We start from the raw sequence: 24,593 nt of genomic DNA, 5'->3' as shown, positions 1-24,593 counted from the left end.
AATTATGTATTAATTTTTTGCTTAATTTAAGTAACTTCTATTTCAGAACCGACCTCTACTTCAAAAGAACAATGTAACATCCATTTAAGAATTTCTTAAAGAATATTTTGAGTAACATAACAACAAAAAAATCTATTGAAAAAATTGTTTATTAACTTTTTACTTAAACTTAAATAACTTTAATGTCAGAAACAACTACTGCTATAAAAGTGCAACTTAACTTCCAATTAAGAACGCCTTAAAGAAAATTTTGAATACCAAAATAATAAAAAAATACTTATTGTCAAAAATTATATATTAATTTTTTGCTTAACTTAAGAACTTAAATTTCAGTACAGTTTAACTTCCATTTAAGAGTTTCTTAAAGAATATTTTGAATTACAAACAACAACAAAATATCTATTGAAAAAAATTGTTTATTACATTTTACTTAACTTCAGTAACGTTAATTTCAGTACCAACCACTGCTATAAAAGTCCAATTAAGAAGCTCTTAAAAAATATTCTGAATACCTAAAAAACAAAAAATACTTATTGACAAAAATTATACATTAATTTTTTGCTTAACTTAAGTAATTTCAATTTTAGGATCGACCTCTGCTTCCAAAGGTCAATTTAACTTCTAATTAAGAATTTCTTAAAGAATATTTTGAATAACAAAATAACAAAAAAACTATTGAAAAAATTATTAACTTTTTACTTTACTTAAGTAACTTAAATTTCATAACTAACTGCTATAAAAGTGCTTCTTAACTTCCAATTAAAAATCTCTTAAAGAATATTTTGAATACTTGACAAAAATTATATATTAATTTTTTGCTTAAGTAATTTTAGAACCAACCTCTGCTTTAAAAGTGTTATTTAACTTCCAATTAACCTCTTAAAGAATATTCTGAATATCAAAATAACAAAACAATACATATTGAGAACATACCAATTAAGAACATCTTAAGGAATATTTTGAATAATAAAATAACAAACACAAAATAAAGATATTGACAAAAATTATATATTAATTTTTTGCTTTACTTAAATTAATTGGCATTTCTAAAATTAATCTTCACACTGTAGGAATAATTCTTCAATTCTATAACACACCTCAATTTTAAAAGAGTAATTTGGAATCTGTTCTTAGGAACCTTTCAAAGAATAACATTACATATTTTGATGATCTGTGTTTGTGCAAATTGTGAAAATAATTTCACTTTTTTCCACACTTACTTAATTTGTCACAATTAAAAGTTCAACTTTCATCAATTTTTACTAAATATTAATATAAAGAAGTTAAGATGTCCTTTGGTGTAATAAATAATTAGATTTTAAGGTAAAATATTGGTGCCAGATTTTCATATTACATCTTCAACTGGGGCGAGAATTCATGTATTCATTTCCATGAAATCATCAAAAAGTCTTCTTCAAGTTAGTAGAAACGACTGCATTACAAAAATAATTTATCTTCTTGCAGCATCAAAGCCACAAATTGTTGAAAAAACTAAAACAAGAGACATAAAAGTAATAAGCAGAAGTCTTTAAGTAAAAAAGGCTTTATAAGTACTTATCGATTAATCAAGCTTAGTTCCATAATGTTTCAGATTGGATTGTCATCGCTTTCTTAGAAACATTACGGCACGTTTCCACACGACCAGACTCTTTTTTATCGGCATCCTTTTAATTTCACACGTACCTAAAACAATAAGCCGCATAATAAACCCAATAAATAATTCCCAAGTGAAATTCGTTTTGCGCACCCCGTCGCAGCGTTCGCCCCCTTCGCGGCAAGGTAATAGATTATTACCCGACATGCACCCACCGCAATTACAAGTCCTTTCCTGCGTCGCGACCAATCAGATAGTCCGGTTCGAGCGGCACACTCATTAACCGTGAAACGACACCATTCCCAGTCCACCCCCTCGCCCAGAAGGCCATACTTTTTAGATATTATTAAAATCGTGTCGTGACTCCGACATTTATGTTTTGTCATCTGTTTCATTGCCAGCCGAGTCGAGAACAATGCAACGACATGTGTGTATGTGTGTCCGTTCGTAATCCGGTGCGATTCCCGGAATCCTATGCCCCGTTGTCACTTAGAAAGCATAAAAATAAAATTATTAAAATAATCCACCAATTATTGCACTCGACAATCGCGAGGCTGCAATTACAACAAATCAGATAATGGTTATTATAATACGTTTCGCATTTTCATACATAACGAAGGTATTCGCTCACGCAAACTGCAACGGCCGACTCCAACACGACAGAGATACGCTTCTAAATGCGGAATAGCATGCATACTAACTAGACAAATTGCCCCCGACAAAATGACTTTATTCTAGGAAATGTTTTTTTCAATTAATCAAGGAAAATGTCCGTTTTAACCTAATAACGTCAATTATTTCGGTTTTTAGTCACGAGCTTGAAACGGCCGCATTAAAGGAACGCCATACACGTGTTAGATGTTTGCGATAACTTTTTGACTAAGGCAATTGTTTACTTAAAATTAGCTACGAAATGGTTCAATCTGCCGAAAGGTCAGGCCATAAAATTTTTACTTAAGGTTTTAATTAATGAAACTATAGCAATTTATTTTTAACTCCGTTATTACATCATACAATGGCACATTTTCATTTTTTGATTGAGGATCAATTTCTCAAATGAATTTTGGCCAAAACCTTATTCTAAAGTATCCTTTACCTTTTTATATGTTGTCATGTGATTTCATCAATAAAATTAATCATGTTTAAAAAAAAAATAAAACCTGAACATTTCTTTCTTCAGTATTATTCTTCTTCTCGAAAAACGAAGTTTAATTTTGAAAATGTATTTTAGCTTCTATAGGAATTAGGTACTATTTAAAGAAAAGTTGACTGCTGAACAACAAATAAGAAATACAAATACAGTATGTAAGGTATAGATAAAATTTTGATATTACCTTCATAATCTTTCTTCCACAAGAAGGCTTCGACAACAAAGATTAATTTTGAAGCTTCTATAGGAATTAGGTACTGCTTAAAGAAAATTTTTATTTCTAAACAATTTTTTTATTTATTTGGAATGAAGGGCGGGGGGAAATCCTCAAAAAGACATTCCTGGTGGAATCGAAGACATTTTTACCAATTAAAGTTGATTGACATCACAAACAGTAGACAAACGTCTAGAAGTCCCAATTTAGAAACAAAACTTCAGTTCCTGAACAAACTTTTGTTAATTATTAACTTCTATCCTTTTCCATTCTGAAAGAATCTTTTTAAATTTCAATACTAATTATAATACATATGTATGTTGGATGATGATGAAGACAATGTCATCAAATGAGTTGATAATTTGACATCTCATTAATTTTTTTCCTTTACAAGAATATTTCTATAACATTCGAGTTAAGGAACAAAACTTCAATTCCAGAATCAACCACTATTTAACTATTCACTTCTATCCTCTTCCATTCTTAAAAAATCAGTTTGTAAACATTTGTATTTTAGATGTCGTGGATAATTTCAACAATTATGTTTATAATTTGTCACTTTTATTTTCTTGAATTAATTTTGTGACACGTGTGTTTCTCAATGCAAATCTAATAAACTTCAAATAATTATATTTTTTAAAAGTCCTTTTATATATGATACATTTTGAGTCTTCTAAGAAACGTTTTTTATCGAATTAAAAAAATCATGTCAAACATGTCAAATAAATATTGAAATAGTCGTGTGTTAAGGCATCTTTTTTCCTTACTTTGGTGGCAACAACTAATTTTGTCATTTTAACTGTTACTTTAAGATCTTATTTTTATACTTTTAACATTATTAAGTCTTGAAAATTCAAGTTGTTGAGTATGAAGTCTATTTTAAATACACATATGTTAATAAAACCGGTTATTAATAAACTTTAATTACTCTTAATTATCTCTATTTTTGATGTAATAGGTTAGTAACAGTTTAGTAAATCCCTTTTTGTTATGAAACATTTATGAAAATCCGACCCAATTAAATAGATAATTAACGGCGACTAAATCAGTATGGCTGTTTATTTATTGACAAGTTTATCGACATGAAATTACCATGAAACTTGAAATGTATGTAAAGTACATACATTAAATTATAAGTTTCTAAAGCAGTATCTCAATTCATAATTGATTCCCTAACAATCTAACAATAGACATTAGAACCGACTGACTGGTTTAACAATTATCCACCACCAATTTTCGTATAGTCCGCTACTGTGCATTTAAAATAGAATGTCAGAAGTGAAATATGACCGATAAATAATACCTCTGTATCGAATTACTGGCGGGGAAAATTACAGACGTACAGTCAAATGGCAAACGTGCTTAAATAAATAATCCCCATAGCATTCTAATGCGATATGATAATTCCAGTTATTACTGATATTAAATGCTCGAGACAGTCGGCCATTTTGTAGATCGCATGTTAGACAAACCTTGGATGTAAACTAATAGGTACTCTCCGGGCATGATAACTTCCACTCAACAACCGAACAATAATACACATCTTTCTCAATAACTTGCCTGCGTCTTACTACTTTGAATTATGGATTAATCACTCAACGTATTTCATTACAATTTACTTTAAGCCTTGTTAACGTAAAGTGGATTGCCTACCGTCGGCGTGTACCTGATGCTGCCACCTCTGATCCGGTTTGCAACTTAATGAGCAAAAACAATGATTTTATGTAGCTAATAAGGATTATGAAGAGGTTTTAACGAGACACACATGAATATGCTAATGCTTGTCCGGCAATTAGAATATGGGCATTGTAAAAAATTGGTCCGCATAATAACATAATAGGAACATAGTGAAAATGTCCCGCGGATCTGAGTAACGAACGTTCCTAAAGGATTATAAAAGAGCAATTACGGTTGCATGAAGTCTTCCAAGTAGCCGAATGTGCCCAGGGGCGTCAAGTTGCGGCTACACAAGAGTGGGTTCGCTTTTTACCCGGTCGCATGTTATCACGCGAACCCACCGCAAAACGCCCGGACAATTCTTTAATGTCCCGTCGTCCTCCGCAGCCGCACACTTAACATTCATGTGACCGTGCTTTCGGAGCTTTTTTCCGTAATTGTCGAAACGGTCATCGGAACGTGACCCGGGGCGTATGAGCGGTTTCCGAAAATGACCCCCACATTAAATTGCTTTCTGGGATTATTGTTCGAGTCAATAGAGTTTGGGTGGTTTGCGTAATTGCGGAGGTTTAATTTGGGCGTGTGGTTGTTGCTTAAACAGTTTAAGGCTATTTTCGAGAGCACACAAAGGCTAGATGTGACTCTAAAATATGCTGGCGGATGAATAATATTGTTATGACATCCAGGGTGTTACCTTTCTAAAAGGCAATTTGAGCAATCTTCTGGAAGTGCCACGAAGAGTAAGAAACATAATCATTGAACACTTTTTTTATTGATTTATTTACCTTGAAGGGCGCTCTCGTCTTCCACAACCAGTTTGGACCACGCGACTCGGTTGCCATGTGACTGGCGAAAATCATCCAACCCTTCGGTTCCACTCTTCACCTCAAATAAACAATATTTGTTGTTCTTTAACGAGTCATTTGTTCCAGACATCTGGGTTGGCCATCGACAAAAACGTACTCGAATAAAAATCCATCGAAATTAATCGCTTAATTAAGATCAATTAGAGACTGTCGCAAGTGCCAACATCCTCCAGTTTCATTAAGGCCCGGTGGAAATATTGTCACGCAAACCAAGAACAAATCAGTGTTGGGCTTTACTTCTCATTGTCCTCGACGCTTCGGGCCCATAATCGGACCCGTTGACATACTATGACCATAAACGAAATTTTATATCACTTTAATGATTCGGGTTTTTTTGGCGTGCCGGGTCCACACGAAAACATAATGGAATGCGCAAGTGTGTCGTGAATTCGTAAGAGCAGTCGGAGGGAAGCGATAGACCGCCGATGGATGTACCCTTCGGGTTCTCGCGGACAGCGACATGTGTCGATTTCGATTTATTAGTTCATTACAAAACGGACAATATAAACAATGGGGGCAGGTGATGGCCTCTGTTTTTTTTGGTCAATTTAACGGTAACTGAGTATTTGTACATTGCTAATTTATGGATTGTTTGTGCTTACTTATACAATGTAAATTCGAGATAACGAGCTGAATATTTGATCTGAGGCTTTTTTGGAAATTAAAGTTTCTCTAATAAAATATGGAATATTACAAAATTTCATTTTTCAAGGATATTTTTGTTGAATTCTAATGCTAATTACCCACAAAAAAGACAAATCTTTGTCATATTTTCCCTAGAGATTGATTTGTATTTATATATTTCTTAAATTTACAAACTTTCTTACCCTTCTCTTTATTCTTTACATCATTGTCTATACAAATAAAATAAATAGAATACTTTGTTTTGAAATTTATCTTTTTTTCTTAATATTGTTAAATTTTGATAAGAATTTTTTCAAAAAATATGAAATTTCAAATTTCTTACAGAATTTCATATTTTTATGAATATTATTAATGAATTCTTATGTTCTCAAAAATACCACATATGTGAAATAAAATTATTAAAAAAAATATTTATTATTTTGACATACTATTTATTGTAAAATTCTGATACAAATTTTCTCAAAAATTTGAATATTTAATTAAATATTCCTTAAAATTATTTTTTTAATTTCAAAATATTCTGTCAGAATTTTAATACATATTTTTGATATAATTAATGAAGCAAAATTTTTGTAGGAATTTTCAAATTTCACAAATGATGACAAATAATAAACGTGAATTGAATATTTTTGATGAATTTTAAATATGGATGTTTTGAAATTTATTTAATTTTATAATTTTTATAAGAATTCACGTTACTTTACCTTTTTTCTGAATAATTTAAATTGTATAATATATTTAAAAATGTACAATTTTTGATTTATTATTCTCTTTTTGACACAAGACATTTTAAAAGTTTCTTTCAAAGAATATATAAAAATTTTAGAATTTCATTATTTTTGTCTTAAATTATTAATATTTTTCTTTAGATCCTTAAAATTTTTTATACATATTTATGAAAATCAAAAAAATTTAATATATTGAAATTTGTAACATTTTAACTTAAAAAATTTATAATTTTTTCAAGAATTCTGGCAAATCCATTAGTTTTGCCTGATACATATTTATGAATATTAAAAAATCTATTAAAAACTGTAAAATTTCATAATTTTTTTCTGGAATTCTGATTAATTTAGGTTTTTTTTTTGAAAAATTTTAAAATTTAATCTTAAAATTTTACAAATTTTGATTTATTATAAATTTTTTGATTTTCACAGACATTTGTCAAACATTTTAATGGTTTCTTTCCTTTAAGGAATAAAAAAATATATAAAAATTTTAGAATTATTTTCTATTTTCTTTAAATATTTAAAATTTTTGATACATATTTATGAAACTCAAAAAATCTAAAACTAAAAACTGAAAAATTTTAAGTTTAAAAAATTATAAATTTTTTCAAGAATTCCGATTAATTTAGCTTCTTTTCGTTTAATATTGAACTTAAAATTGTACAATTTTTGATTTATTATATAGTTTTTGATTTTTACCGACATATGTCAAATATTTTAAAGATTCATTTCCTTGAAAGAGTAAAAAAAAAATATATAAAAATTTTGCAATCGTGTTAAAAAATAAGCAAGTTTCCATTATTTTTGTCTTAAATAATTTACATTTATCGACATTGCTCCAGTTCACATTTATTAAAGAGTGTAAGACATAAAATTTGATATTCCCATTTTTTCCCGCCCAACGACAAGTTTTATCGTTGCCCAACAAGAAATTAATAGCTGGAAAAGGCTGTACAAATGACTTTACAGGTTGTTTTTAGCGTTATTTTTATGGGCATCTGTCTGATATTGCATTATTCAATATATCGGTTTTCATATGACGCGTCAAAACCATTTTTGTAATTGTAATTCACAGCAAGCTGGTACGAACCGTGTAACGCATAATCGTCACTTTTTTTAACTACAAAAGTCCAAATCAAACTGTGCGTTTGTCTGTGTGTGAACAGTGTTCGTCGTCTAGCGCATCGTTGAAGTTTCCGGCGATGGAGAAGAATAGGCCTTCGTACATGTCCATTCGTTTGTGTTTTGATAAGTGTGAATGACATTCCACCTGCTTTTTGATTTACATTAGCTATTGTACGGGAGTAGGTTAATAAATCTTTCATTGGCACCGCGTTTACGGGTAATATAAACTTGGAGGCTCATATATTTATGTCAGCAACTTCTGTTTGAGGCTGATCAGCCTTTCATTATGCTCGCGTCGGACTCATATTTTATTAATATTGTGGCGGATTTGCATAAATTATTCACTGCCGGAAAATGCCCTCTAGTTTTTTTATAAGCCCAGACAAGCTTTTAGACATAATGAGTATTTAGGGACTGAAAAAGCTGGGGACAATTGTTTTAAAATTCAAGATAATTTTCATGGAAATAAAAAAAAGTAACAGGCGTTACAGGCAAATAAAGTTTCGTAAAAGATACACGTAGAGAAGTTCAAACAGGCTGGTAATCAAAACTGGGTACGGTTTTTCTAAATGGTATCCGCGAGGAGAAGCTTTTATTGTTGTACTCGGTTGTGTTAAAGTCGTTTGCATTTTTCCATTTCAGTAAAATGTAAACATTTATTTGTGCCGTGATCGTTTTAGGAAAAAGCATTGTGCATCGTCAGTCGAAACGAAAAAGCTTTATTGCTGACTGTTACTTAAAGGTAAACATTCTTGTTTCGAACGAAGGGAAAAACCTAAGCATTGATACAATGACTTCCTTAAATAGTGCTAATAAAGCTTTTGCAAACAGAATACATCATGAAATCTGAAGAAGTGGCAAAAACTCGGCATCCGCCGGTTCTCTACGCAGAGGAATTTGTCGGCTGATAAATATCGAGTATAACATGAACAAATTTATAGGCTACAACGCTTTCCGAAGTCATTTCGGTTTACAGCTTTTGCACCGTTTTTATTGCGCTTCTTGTTTCGTTTTACTAAACAATGCTCTTGCCATTTTCAGTCGCGACGTACAGATTTTTATAAAACCACATGTATTTAGTACAGCGGTATACTTTCATTAACCATCTTTTTGTCCGATTCGTACGGATTGAATTGACGATTAACTTTTCTTTTACCTTTCTTAATATTAACTAAATATTTCAAGTTTCTTAATGCTTCTTGATTAAAGTTACTGCAAAATTTCATTGCAAAAAACGTTGATTTTCCCTAAAGTTGTCATTTTCATTGATATTTTTTTCAGTTTAATTTCTTTAATAAAAAGCCAAAAATGTTAAATTTTAAAAAGAAATGAAAAGAAAAAAAAATACAATAACAATTTTGTTATTTATATAATTAAAATTTTATGGATATATTAATATAAATTCATTAATTTTTATTCTTGATGTTTTCTATGATTATTATTTTTACCATTTTTTCCTCCTACAAAATATCCTTAAAATGGCCATTTTTGGAAATTCTGTATTTTTTTCATAAACTGATAAACAGTGATTTTAAAATAGTAATTTTTTAGGAAATTTTATTTTCAAATACTTTGTTGTTTAAATTTTCAAGTAATTTTTTCATTATTTTGGAATTTAAATTCTCTTTTTTACAATTTTAATAAGCTCTATGTATATATATTATACAAATAAAATTTGTATGCACCTTTTGGTCAATTTTGTTCAAATTTGATCATTTTTCATTCTTACAAAAGTTTTTATCTGTAAATATGATAAATAAATAAAATAATAAATATTTAAAATTTTGTGATATTTTCTTAAAAATATATAAAAAAAATAATAATAAAAATAATTTTATTTTTTGTCTAATTTTTTATTGATATTTTATTTATTTTTATTTTAAATTTTTCCTTAGTTTCTTAAATATTCTGACAGAATTTGAAATTTATGAAGAATTTTGACTATATTTGTCCTTGAAATTTTTTAAAATGGTGTGATATTTTTAAAAAATATAAAATTCAATAATTGTTATTATAGTAAATAAGTAATTTTGTGAAAATTTTAATTTTATTTCAAATATTTTATTTTTTTCATTGTTATCCTGGTTTAAACTTGTTTTTTAAATAATTTGACAGAATTTAAAATTCAATCAATTTTTAAGAATGTTGAGTATATTTGTATTTGAAAATTTTCATAATATGTAAAATAATTGTTATTTTAGTAAATAAGTAAATTTGTGAAAATTTCTATTCTGAATGAATTTAATTTTTTTAAAATTCTGTTAGAATTTCAATTGTTATTTTAGAAAATAAGTGATTATATGAAAATTTTAATTTTATTTTAAATATTTTCATTTTTTGAAATTGTTTTCTTTGTTATACAGGTTTAAATTTAATTCAAAATTATTTTTAAATATTCTGACAGACAGTCAGTATCAATTTTGAGGAATTTTAAGTAGATTTGACCTTGAAAATGAAAAATTTTTACAATTTTACTTGAATTTTTCAAAATTATAAAAAATACCTAAAAATTAAATTTTTTAAATTTTTTTCCTTAAAATTACTTGTGATTTTCAATAATCTTCAGATATGTCTTAAGAATATCAAAGGTGTGTGTGTCCTTGAAAAATACAAAATATAACATCTTGTTAATTTTTTCTTTTAATTTTAACTTTCATACTTTCTAGAGTTTTTACAATAGTCAACAGTTAATTTACCTTGTCATTATTAAACACCGGTAGGTTTATGAAGGCTGTCCCAACCCAAAATGATTGATAGTAACAAAAAAGTGATCAAATTAGACCGGTCGCCATCAATAGGAACCATCTAAGAAGCAAATTCAATTAGATAATATATACTTTGAATAGGAATTGTATGTTCAATAGTAACTCAGCTAGCACCCAGCTGAATTCTTTAAATTCCTCATATCAGTCCTGCTGTTTGTCTGAATGATGCTAATAACATAATATAATAATAAACTATTAAAAATTTCCAACAATGCCAAAGTACGGTGCAACAGCTCCTTAATTACCAGTTTCTTTTATACCCCGGGCGTTTGAATGTTATCGCATTGTTTTTTAGAATGTTGCTCGAGCATACAAACACTGTCAGTTGTCTGCTTGTACTGTTAAAAGACTGTATTATTAATATTTAATATTTTTTGCAGGTACATTAAGGCCTCCAGGCTTAATAGGCGGCAGCAAACCTAAAGTTGCTACTCCGGCAGTGGTATCGAAAATCGAACAGTACAAGCGTGAAAACCCCACCATATTCGCATGGGAAATCCGGGAAAGACTGATATCAGAAGGTAAAAATTTGTCATTTGATAAAAAAATTAAATACGTGTAACGTGCAACTGCACGAGTTTCGTGCGTGTCAACGACAGACACTGGAAATAAAATTAAAAGCCACATTTTAGTTCCGTGACGAACACATTTTGTAAATGTGTGTGAACCAAGTGGGACAGAAACCACAGACATTCAATTATGCCTGCGTTTTGTACAATGCCATATTTCCTTGTGTTCGCATTACACGTGTTTTGTTACATGTTGTTTGAGTGGTATTTGGCGGGATATTTTAATTTAAATTAGGTTCTTTATAATGAAAGCTTAGTTCTTACATTTCAGTTTCAGCAGTTTGGTACAAAAATGACTGAAAATACTGCAACAAATAATCAAATTGCTTAGCTTTATTATCTTTGTTTTGGAAGAAAGCTTTCTAGTATACATAAAACTAATTGTTAAACTTAGTTGCACATTCCTAAAATATGTCACCTGCCAATAATTTTACTTTTCATACACATACAACAGGTGCAATCAATGTAATTAAACAACAAATTTAGAACAAATCTAGATAAAAATTCAATAATAAACAAGAAATTTAATCAAATTAGTTTGTTCAATTTTTTCTTCACACAAAAGCATTCACGAATAGAAACGGAATTAGTTACGGTTTTTTAAAAAAGCAATTGTGCAAGAGTTTTCATTGTGTTCTCTCTTAATCTTTAATGATACATGCTCTGTATGTTCCATGAACATTCCATTTATTCTGGCTCTGCGATTGTGTGAGCTCGCTTCGCTTTTAATTGATTTTTTTTTTTGTTAGAGCTGTTTGCGTGCCAACACTCTCGCCAATTGTGGATAGAGATAATTCAGTGGAGTTAATATTCTAATGTGCACCGGTTTAGTAGTTCGATCCTTGGAGACAGATACTACATTATTTATGGTAGTTGAACAGTTACATTAAGAAAATGTTGATGAGTGAAGTGTTATTAAAAATGTATTAATTACAATGTTGACAACAAAATAATCTCATTAAGATCGAATAAATTATTTTATTAAGTAGCGATAAAAAGTCAAGGATGCCCAAAATATTCGTAGAGATCCCACAGTAATTAAAACCATTATCTAATAGAACACAAAACATTTACATTGATTAATAGATTAAAAGTTTATTTTTACTCAAATACTAGTTTCATATTCATTGTATTCTTAATTTATTTTAGTTGTCCAACGTCTTAATCCTTAAGATATATGTTTTGAGCATAATTAGTTCCAAGTCTTCGCTTGTCATTTAATCTTAATTATCACTTTGATTTATCATAAAACGCAACACTGTCCTAAAAACTAAATATTTCTCTTTAACAGATTGAGTCTATTGTATCTACTTGAAAAATTGCTGCACATTTATTTCTTAAATATTCTGACAAAACTTGAAATTAACTGGGTTATTTTTGAAGATTTTTGAGCCAAAAAAAGGTCGTTTTGACAATTATATCAAAAAGCAGCTTCAGAAAATTGGAAATTTAAAAGTTAAAGAAATAACTTAAAATCTTACAAATTTTCATATTTTCCAATATGAATTTTTTTTTGAACAAATTGAGTCTGGTATATTTAAAAAATTGCTCTACATTTATTTGTTAAATTTTCTGAAAGAATTTGAGTTTTATTTGATTATTTTCGAAGATTTTTGAGTCCTTGAAAATGTTAAATTCGTATAATTTTATGAAAAAATAGTCTTAGAGCATTGAAAATTTCAAAAACTAAAGGAAAAAAACTAAAGAATAAAACTTTTTTAGACGTTTTATCATAAAATTACTTATAATTTTTAATAATTTTACAAAATATCAAATTTTCTAGTAAGTTTTCAACATTTTAAAGACATATAAGTCCTATTTCTCTCATTATAAAATACAGTACTGTTTCAAAAAATGAACTGAACTGAAATTTCTCTTGAACAAATGGAAACTGTTAACATATATTTGAAAATATTGCTCTACATTTATTTCCTAAATTTTCTGTCACAATTTCAAATTTACATAATTATTTTTGAAGAATTTTGAGTATATTTATCCTTGAAAATATCAAATTTATACAATTTTATGAAAAAGTAGAACCGTGAAATTTTAAAAATCATAGTGAAAAACACCAGAAACGAAAATTTTTGAATAATTTTATCATAAAATTATCTGTAATTCTCTATAATCTTACAAATTTTCAATATTTTCAGTGTGTTTCAAGAGTTTTAAAAAAGTACAAGTCAAAATTCAAATGTTATTAATTAAAAGCTTGTTGTGTAAGCTTAATTATGAATTTATAAGCCTTCGTATTCCTCATCATAAAACGCAACGCTGTCCCAAAAACTGTATTACTTTTCTTGAACAAATCAAACCAGTTACACCCACTTGAAAAAAATCGCTCCACATTTCAGTACCATATCGAAATATTGGCGTGACGTTAACAGGCACATCCGAGAACGTCTTTGTGAGCAATTATCGTCTACGTGTGTCTTTTATGTTTACAAAAAGCTAGTTTTTCAATAACCCTTCATCGTATGCGAGTGCACTCGAGTAACTATGAAGCTTAACACGTTTCCCATTGTTGTGAGACCCTCGAGCCAGACACTCGATGATACAAAACCCGCCAAACAGATTAGACGAGTATCTGTTTCTGCGCCGAGTCATTCATTTACTTTTTGATCAACTACAAAGGCGAGATCAATTGTAACAAATCGTTTTCTGTTCGTACAACGGTCGAACGTTGAGAGCCTCTATGTCATTGTGAGGATTATTACAATATTATTTGTCGTAATTATGGCGCCAATGGTGCTTAATCAATCCGCATCTTTCGTAAGTGTTGTGCAGTACTCGGCGATTTTATTATATTTTATAAACATCGTCAGCTCCATTACCAGCAACAAAAAATGGTTTGTTTAAGCTTTAGTCAGAAAACTTTTGTTTCCATGTTGTTATTAGAATTGAACTCATAACAAAGACACTCGACGAAACGAAAATGAAAAGATCAGATATCTAAAGATTGGAGATACACTTAAACTTCCACAATTCCCAGATCGGCGTCCGAGTAATCAGTGATTCGAGCCTGAAATGCGAACTGGGAATCGCTTAATTGCCTCCAAGCCGAAGAAAACGTTCCACCTCGAAGCCACCTCGAATGCGCTCCATTATATCCACGGAACGGATGTCCCGGCGTAATTGCTCGACACTGCCACCTCATACACATGCATTGTGTCGCAATGGTCGGCTAAGCAATCTAGTTAACGTGAAATCTCGATTTCATTTGTCGCAGGATCGGTAGCGAATGGGAGCAATCTCGACCCCTGCGGTGCGGAAAAGATCGGCTAGCGTCGCACTTGGCTTGGGGTAGATCGAACGGTAGGTGGCCGAGTGGCCGACCGAACACCTCGACCACCGCACTGAAATTCACAGTCCGCAGTTCCGCTATTACCGAATATATTGGAACTTCCATTCTTTGTCTTCGAGTTTAGTTTCACGATTGATTTCAACTATCTGCGCTTCAAATTACAAGATTAAATTCGAATTAATTACTTCGGAGTTGTGCAATTATTCTTCGGGCACCAGACCGAAATGCTGGGGCCGGAATTCCGCTTTGCCGGAAAAATGAACGCAATCATGCCATTATCTAAATGCCGGTAATTACGGTATCGCCTCCGGGCTAAGCATTTTAAACATTAGCCTGCGTATGCAATTGATTTGCTCGAATCACTGTAATTCGCGTGTAATTCCTTTGACATTCACAAGAAATATCAATTTCACAACGTCAAAACATGCAATTCCGACCAGCAAATTAAATAAATGTATAACCAAACTGGTCGTTTTGTTCAACACAACCAACAATTATTCCCGTAATTAAACTAGACCACTTCAACAAAGTTCCAACGAGTATCATTATTGTTACAGGTGTATGTACGAATGCAACAGCCCCATCCGTCAGCAGCATAAACAGAATCCTACGTAACAGAGCGGCAGAACGAGCTGCAGCGGAATTCGCGAGAGCCGCAGGCTACGGCCTTTACCATCCCCATCCTTATGCAGCTGCAGCTGCCTTCCCTTGGCATTCGCCACTATGGCCTAACGGCCCTTTGGGTCTGCAACCTCCAGGTAGCGCCAATCCCAACGTTATGGCCGCTGGTTCACCAACATCATCGGGCTCACCCCATCCCGACCAAGGCCTCTTGAGCTCTCCCCCAGGTGCTTTACTCGAAAAGGACGACTCCAGTTTGGATAGTTCCGAGCAACCAAAGTTCAGAAGAAACCGTACCACCTTCAGTCCCGATCAGCTAGAAGAACTGGAAAAGGAGTTCGAGAAAAGCCACTATCCCTGCGTCTCAACCAGGGAGAGACTCGCATCGAAAACGTCGCTGTCCGAAGCCAGAGTTCAGGTAGGTAGAGAACTCTAACCATTCTAAACGCGAACTAATTGATAAATTGAAATCAGGTTTGGTTTTCCAACAGACGAGCAAAGTGGAGACGTCACCAAAGGATGAACCTGCTAAAGCAGACTTCACCAAGTCAACAAAGCAGCCAGTCGTCGATGTTCGGCGGCCGATTGACACCGTCCCCGCATTACAAAACCGTTTCCACCCCTGGCTCACCGCACTCCACGCATCCAGTCACTTCCGGGCCCATGGCTTCCTCCCTTTTGCTCCAGATGGGGGGAGAAAATAGCGCGTTCAAGGCGCTGCACGCGAGCGCCCTGATGGACTCGCAGGAGAACCTGCGGCAAATGAGCGAGTACCTTTCGGACTCCGAGGAGGAGATTAACGTGAACGACGAGTCGGACGTTGAGGACAACATGGAGAAGGACAGATCCAGGTCGTCGAGTCCCGTGGAGGTGGTCGATCCACCTTCCAAGGAACCACCCTCGGTGTGTCAGCCCCTTCAGCTGACGATGCACGATAGACAGTAACGGAGTGTAAGTGTACAAAAACATTCTAATAAAAACCAAAGCAAAGTAATTGTAAATAGCAGGAAGGGCGCAATGCTCAGCTGACGCAAGTTAAGGTTCCTTGATTGAATTATTCTCAAGTTGTGATGTAATGCGGTGTGTAATTATTTAGACTTTAGTTCCGACGATTAAAGTTTAGGTAACATTCCGTGTACGATTTTCCTCACTTCGCACTATAAATGTACAGAATTTAATTGTAACGAATACGTACTTTAGGTTTAGGTAGATTAGTTAAATTATTACCAACCGATCAATAATTAATTATAAATTATTTTTAATGTAAATTGTTTCTTATTGAAATGTACATTTTTTTTTTTTGATTGAAGGTACTGATTTTTTAGTACTGATTATTAAACATTAAACACACTGTTAATTAAATTGGGCTTTTATTTTTGTTGAACCTTCAAACATGGAAGTAAAAGATGAAAGTCAAGGTAAGTACGTTCACACACATGAAATTTAAAACTTCAGGAAGCAGTTCTTGAATTAAATTTTCAAAATTTATTTAATAATAACGTAAGTATAATTTTTTAATTATATATGTTAAAAAATTAATTATTAACCACTTCAGGCAAGATTAAAGCAAATAATCATTTAAAATAAGTACTACTTAGTACGTAAAGTAGTAAACATTTATTCAGCAATCATGTACATTAATCTCTTGACTAATATATTATTTATTTTATATTTGAATTATTAAAGACATACATAATATATGTATGTTATATGTATGAAAGTATTAATTTTAACGTAATATTTTATTAATTTTTATGTTTAATTATGAAAGATATACATAATAAATGTATATATTTTTTTAAGAAATGAATACAATGTTATATAAAAAAAAATGGTGTGATATACGTAATTAAAATATTTGTTATTTATTTCTTTGACGGAAGGAAGGAAGTTGGATTTTGTTAAAAAATTAAAGCTTTGTTTGGATCAATAGATTGTCTTTCACTCTCTCACAATCATTATAAAAGAACAAAAGGGTATAAAGGTTAGAAATTGTAAAAAATGTGGGTATAAAACATATAGTACACAAATTGCAAAATGACTAACACCAAATAAAAGAACTTTTTGTTTACTTAACATCAAAGCCGTTGGCAGAGAAGCATTCCCAGCCCGTTGTTTATAGTCGTCTCGTTGGTTTCTTGTTATGTTAACGTTATCGACCTACAAGTATTAGTTCTGATCGTAAATCCCCCAGCTACCATCCACTTTCGACACTCCTTATTGTGTTAACATGATATTGAATTTTCAATTTTATTTTAAAACTCTCGCCAAGCGACTGATACAATATGCCTCGTGAAATTGTGACTGAAAAAATAAACAAATCGAGTTGAGATAGTCTATCATCAAAATGTAGTGATAGTATCCTCGATTGACCAAATATAGTAAATAAAAATTGAGATTTAATGGCCGCATAAAATCCATCAAACCGATACGTCTCTCTCAATAAAATTTAACTGTTAACCAAATACAAATTATTCATATACTTTTATGAGAAAATTATACTAAATCGTAATAAAAACCTAAACTGATTCCATATAAATTTATACGGAGGTGTCGAGAAGTTAAGTTATAAATAAAATTTATAGTAAAAGGCATCTGATAACCTTTTTCTTTAATTAAGGTACATCCTCACTCGTACCACTGGCTTTATAATCAATCAGACGCAGATCGGTTGGTGATTTACATATTTTCAAAATAAACCCGATAAAAAAAATGTTAGAAAGTATCCATCTTATACGTTTTGGTAATTTAGATTAATATAATGAGACTGCTTGTTAAAATCTATCGGTATTTTAAATAAAGTAATAAAAGACGTGCTGGTACTACATAAACTTGAATTCACCCAGATAAATCAATAATGAAAACGGTGAAGTGTTCTACCGGATGTCCACGTGATCAGAATTTGATTGCCGAACATTTTTACTTTTTAACTGTCGCCGAAAGCGAGTCCAAATTTTTTTCCGATATGTTAATTTTTTGAAGGAATTTTAAGTATATAATAATCGTGGTCAAATTCGAGTGACTTTGCATATTATATAACTGTGTTATCCCATTTGTTTATAAAAAATTTAAATGTTTAACTGCGTCAGAAAAATATTATTTTGTAATATGCTAATAAAGGTTTTGCTCATTAAAAATATAAAAATTAAAATATGTAAAATAAAGCAAATTCAGAAAAAATACAAATATTCAGTAATTATTTTGTATTATTAAATTAACAGAATATTCAAATAAAACAATTATTATGATAATAAATTCTAATAATTTTAGTGAATTATTTATTAAAATAATTAAAATATTCTTATATAAAGTAGACGAATAGTTTAAATATTGTTTATAATATTAAAAAATCTATATTTTTTTGTTTTACGATAAAAGCTAACTCTTTTAAATAAATTTGTAAGTTAAGAAAAGTGAGTAAAGTTGTGAAAAATAAATTAAATCACAGGCTAAACTGTATACTGTGTTTTAAAGTTTTATTTTTTGTATTTGAATTATTTTATTTATTAATTTTGAAGCAAATAACATCGCAAAATAATTGCCTCGAAAAAAAAATAGGTAAATTATATAATTAAAAATTAACTTAAAAAATATATATTTAAATTTAACAAATGTGTGATTTCAAATGTTTTAGTGAAATAATTATTTATGTTAGAAATAAAATACATAAATTTATATAAAAATATAAAAAATATATGATTTTTTTAAAATTTACAATTATATTATTATTATTAATATAAAATATAATATAATTTTTGACAATTAGATTGAAATTTTTCATGATATATTGATGTAAATTGACATAAATTATTTATTTATAAAAATAATTTTAATAAGTTATAAATTGAATTTATAATTTGTCATTAAAACTTTATTAATTGTATTTTTCTTATTTTCGAAATATTTGTTATAAATTTAATAAATTAATGATTTAAACATTTTTTTTAATTAATAAAATAATAATAAATAAATATTTTTATTTGCAATTAAATTAGTAATTTTAACGTTAATGATAATATAAAAAATATCATTTCATCATCAACATTTTTGACAATGACTTTTATTTGGTATAAAATTCACCAATATTACAAACTATGTTAATTACGAAGGATAATTTTTTAATGAATTGATATTGAAAATAATTTGTTCTCACATTCTATGCAGAATTATTAAAAAATTATTTGTAGTGTATTACTAAACATAAATTATTATTGTAATTTATTAGAAACGAATTAATATTAAAATAAAATTATGAAACTGTGTTATTTCGAGTAATTCAAGTGATCATTTATAAATTACATTGTGAAATAAATAATAAAATGTCCAAAGTATCAGATATTGCAATATTAAATTAATACGCAGGAGTATTATTATTAATTTTTAAAATTTGCATTTAAAATTACCGACATTAAGTAGTTATCGTAAAAGCAAATTAATTGATCATAATCGTCTGGTTTATTTTGCTCGTATCGCTTTTAGGTCACTTTGTGGCCGAGTTAATTGCAATCAAAGCTCACATAAGACTTAAAATAATTACACAATGGTTGTTCAGCCACTAACTGCGGGGTGCGTGTTTTATTTATTGTGCCCAGACAATTTTATAATTGCGGGTCTCCACCACAAAATAATAACAAAAAAACAAAACCCCCAAAATTAAAATCAAAGGTATTCGGTTAATTCGGTAGCCTTTGGTCTGTGAGAAAAAAATTAATAAGATTACCTGCTCACAAATCAGTGTCTGTCATAGATAGCCACTGAAGAAATTACACAAATATTAAAATATCGTTCGTGACCAAATCGGTTTGCGTGTTGCCTTTCCTATCGGCAATTTCCAATAATTTTTTTACTGGGTCATCTAAGACAAAAAACTTTATTCACAGACAAGAAAGTGTTTCGGAATCCGATTTTTGGTTATTATCTAAATTATATATTTTGATATTTCGAAATTCGAAATTATTGGAATTAATTTTGAAATTTCGAGAATCTGGGGGTCTTTAAATACGTGTTATTAGTCGAGCCCATTGATATTCATCAATTTTAATTCGGACCAATGAATTTGCGGCACGACACTTAAAATAATAAAAAAAAATAGAGCAAATGCGAAACAAAGTTAGACGGGACGAACGCTTTTATGGATCCAGAATGAAATTTAAGCGTTACATTTCCCAGGAGTGTTCAAGTAAACATCTAATTATTCCAACTTATAAACGACCATCAATACAGAAACACTCAGATGGTCGTTAAGTCGTTATTTCAGGTTTGTAAAACCGTACAAACATAAATTTTAAGCGGGATCCGGTGCGCTTATTCGCACTTTTCAGACTTTAAACTATAATAAAATCTTAACGAACGTAATGATCGCTGTAAAATAATTGGATTATAAACACCCACTTTATTTCAATACGAACTTAATTCCTCGGCATAATTTATTGAAACGGTTATTGGTTCTCATTGTTACGGATTTTTATTCTCAATTAACTGTTTATTATGGGATTTATGAGACTTTCCTGCGCATTTTCTGTGCCAAAAACAAGATTCGTAACTGTGTCTGATTTATGGATATTGTTTGTTTAAATATTTTCTTCGAATCAATTAGCTTTTTAAAAGACACATTCCTAAAAATGGCTATAAATTGTTTTTATTTTAATGAATCCTTTGGTTATATATAGATTCTTTATTTTATTGGAAACATTTAGAAAAAATTTTAAATAAAATAAGGTTTATATTATTTATTTTAAAGTTTTATCTTTTAATAAACTTACATATATTAAATGAATTTTAAGATTAATAATATATTTTTTAAGTTAAATTGTATAAGAAAATTTTTGCTTTGAAAAAAGTGCTTGTATGTATAAAAAATAATAGGCAAAGTAAAAGTAAAATAAATAAATAAATAAAAATATTACAATAAAATATATTATTCAGAACATTTTAAAAGTGTTTTAAGATAAATTTAAGTTTTAGATAAATAATAAGAAAACGTAAAAGTAGTTATGTGTCAATAATATAAATTACATTTAATAAAATTAAAAAAAGTCGGAATTTTATTTTATATAATATATAAATAATGAAAACTAATTACAAAAATATATAATATATATATGTAGATATTTTTTTATTATTTTGTTAAAAATATTATATGCGAGGAAATATTCTGTTTATTTCTATAAATTTATTAAAAATTTTAAAAATTAATAATTTTGTTCTATTTTTTATAATAAAATTGGATTATAAAATTATTTAAAATAAAATTTAAAAAAAGTGTATAAAATTAAAAATAATGATAACATTATTAATATAATAAAATTTTGATGAATTGAAATAGAATAAAATCTGTAAATTTTTGTATATATTATATATAAAATAATTATTTTTATTAAATTAAAAGTGAATAATAATATGAAATTAAAAAAGAAAAAATATTAAAAATCACTATTTCACTAATCATCACTAATAATTTAATTTTTCTAAATTAAAATTGGATAAAAAATATTAAAGTATTTATTAAAATTAAATTAAAATTAACGATTTATTTTATTTATACCAACAAAAATCAGAAAATTATTTATAAATCTTTATATATGATTATAAAAAATTTGTTTGTGTTGAATTTTTCTTAAACTTAAATTTAAATATAATAATTTTGTATTATTTATAAATTAAAATTTAATAATAAAATTATTCGCAAATTATTAACAAATTAATAAAAAAAGTATATATATATATATATACTATTTTATACTTTATAAAAAATAAAATATGTGTAAAAATTGGTAATAGTCTGAGTTAAAAATGTTGAAAGAATTATATAAATAAAGTGAGTTATTTATTTGTTTATTAAAGTAATATAATAAAATAATAATAATAATATTAATGAATTAAGTTTGAATGAGAGTTATTTGTAAATTTTTTTTTTGATATTTTGGTGAAAAATTATTTAAAATTTCATGTGTAATAATTTTGTTTGTAAAAAAATAAATAAATAAATAAATAAAACATATAATAAATTTATATAATTTTTTATAAACTATCTATAAACTAAATTATCTGTAAATTAAAAAATAATAATAAAATAGTGATAGTAATACATTTTTTGAATTAAAATAGGGAAAGAAAGTTATTTGCGATTCTTGTGTATATATTGTATTATAAAATTGTTTATTTGTATGAAATTTTTAAAGAATTTATTAAAAATAATGATTTTTTATTATTTCTATAAACTAAAACAGAAAAATTATTTATAAATCTTCATCTAATATTATATAAAATTAATTATGTTCTGATTTTATTTTAGAGAATTGGTTGACATTTTATTAAAATTAATAAATTTTATTATTTACGTGAACTAAAATCAAAAAAGAAATTTATTTATAGAATCAAGAACATTTATATATAAAAAGAATAAATTTTAACTATTTTCTATATAATTGACTAATAAATATATAATTTTAATAAATATTTATGATATAATATTATTATAAATGTAAATGAATAAATGTGTCTGGCTTTTTCTTGCTAACATAGTTCTCGAATGTGACTTAATTAAAAACATTCTTTATTTAAAAAAGTACTCTGAAATGTGTGTATGTAGGCTATAAATTATTATTTATAATTATTATTTTGAATATAATCATAAAACTGATGTGCGCATTATTCGTAATTTAATAATATTTTTGAATTAAACGGCAAATAAGCGAAGGTTGCCCGCATTACTGAAACAAAATACCCATAAAAACGTCAAATAAAATAGCCTAGTGCTTAATACACATAAAAAAGAGCAGCAAATCGAAGTGATTAAAGAATTGCTGGCAGTGCCACACGATCCGGCCGTTCAAGGGACTAATTTGAGACCGACGACCAGAATTGAGACACTAGCGCAATATATCGGCCCGTTTCTGGGGCGTAATCCCGCAGAACAAGGCACCAGCACTGTCCGACACCGAACCATTTGCATAACCGGACATTTCACGACTCTAATCGCGATCTTTATAACTTATTTTAATTCTCTTATTTCGAAATTGCGAAATTCCATTCGGGCCCGTGTTCGGTCGCGTCGCGAACGTGGCCAACTGTAAAAATGAGGAACCTAGTCGTCGGATTGTTTCGGAGTGATGCACCGGCGAGATAATAAATTTGAATTTTCTCTTTTGCACGGGACAGTTAAAGTTTTCGGTTTTTGTTTTGGTCGTCGAATAAAATTTATTTAATGCCGTTCCTAGCCCACACTTACAACTTCTGAAGACAATCATTGGCCTTCGTACCCACTTACAGACATGCTTTTACACTCCAATATCCGTTGTTGTGGTGTTTTTATGTTGCGGATAAAAAAGCTTGGGGTTCGCGACAGTTTTGTTTTGGTGCGTTGTTAAGTAAAAATTCGGTTTAATCCCCTTGATACGGTCAGCTTTATTTTTAACGCTGAAAAAAGGCATTCCCATTTGGTAAAGGGCCGTATGAATGTTTACATGGGTAAATCGAAACTACATTATAGTTATAATTAACTATAATTTAGTTCGGGAGTGACAGGCCGTACCCCTGCTGAGTTGGTAATCAACTAGTGGAATAATAGGACTACCCTGACTTGCAATAATTTCGAACAGCACTTCTTGCTCATTTCTCCGAACGAAACCTACTTGACCACGCTACACCTTTTCATATGTATCTGGGCTTAATTGTAATGTTAGTCAATTTCAATCGCCCATCTACTTATGTTTTAGACCCATTCTTATGGGTTTCATGCACTCGATGGCCCGTCGACCGGTCAACAAGATTACCATGCTAATTTTTTTGACAATTTTTTAATTATTCGTCCATCTACATTCATTGTTTTATGGTCATTCTATCCTCATTTTTTAATAACAGCTCCTTTAATCAAATTCGCTGTATAACATTTATTCTGGAACTTATTATTATTTCTATTAATGTGTGTTATATTACATTATTATTTATTGATACAGTATGTGTTGGTAAAATTGGTTTATTCAATAAACACTATGATCACCTATGAAGAACAGTTATCTATTACTGTAAAATTACGTATTGTTTTCTCCTTCTTAGTAATTGACATCCACATCATCAATCTTCATCCCATATGCATCTCACTCATTATCTAGATGCCAGCCTAGAAACAATGATATTAATTAATTTGGTGGATAATTATAATAAATTGGATGTTGCCAATCAACAGCCTCGATGGTGAAGGAACAGGTTATCGAAACAGTGTTATTTAATCAATAAATGGCCAAATGGGAATATTATAATTTGGTACAAGTGGTAATTATCGTCAAATAAATTAGGAGTGGGTTAATTAATTTACAAAAATTTAGGCTTAAGAT

General features: G+C 29.2%; 2 protein-coding genes across 3 annotated transcripts in view; one reads left to right on the top strand and one right to left on the bottom strand.

Moving 5' to 3' along the window:
* The window catches only part of LOC109608081 (paired box protein Pax-6), a 30,432-nt gene extending 13,857 nt beyond the window's left edge, over positions 1-16,575 (top strand). The window contains exons 3-5 of one of the 2 annotated variants that reach the window (XM_049969583.1): positions 11,145-11,285; positions 15,195-15,676; positions 15,733-16,575. In XM_049969583.1, the coding sequence (XP_049825540.1) occupies positions 11,145-11,285; positions 15,195-15,676; positions 15,733-16,203 (1,094 nt within the window). In that variant the 3' untranslated portion in view covers positions 16,204-16,575. The remainder of the gene's footprint in view (positions 1-11,144; positions 11,286-15,194; positions 15,677-15,732) is intronic. The other variant, XM_049969584.1, reaches the window with a different exon arrangement.
* Positions 1-24,593, bottom strand: part of LOC109595439 (protein kinase shaggy) — a 143,747-nt gene that overhangs the window by 108,236 nt on the left and 10,918 nt on the right. The window lies entirely within an intron of this gene.

This window comes from Aethina tumida, chromosome 7 (assembly GCF_024364675.1).
Source record: "Aethina tumida isolate Nest 87 chromosome 7, icAetTumi1.1, whole genome shotgun sequence".
Lineage (NCBI taxonomy): Eukaryota > Metazoa > Arthropoda > Insecta > Coleoptera > Nitidulidae > Aethina > Aethina tumida.
This window is presented reverse-complemented; position numbering and strand designations above follow the sequence as displayed.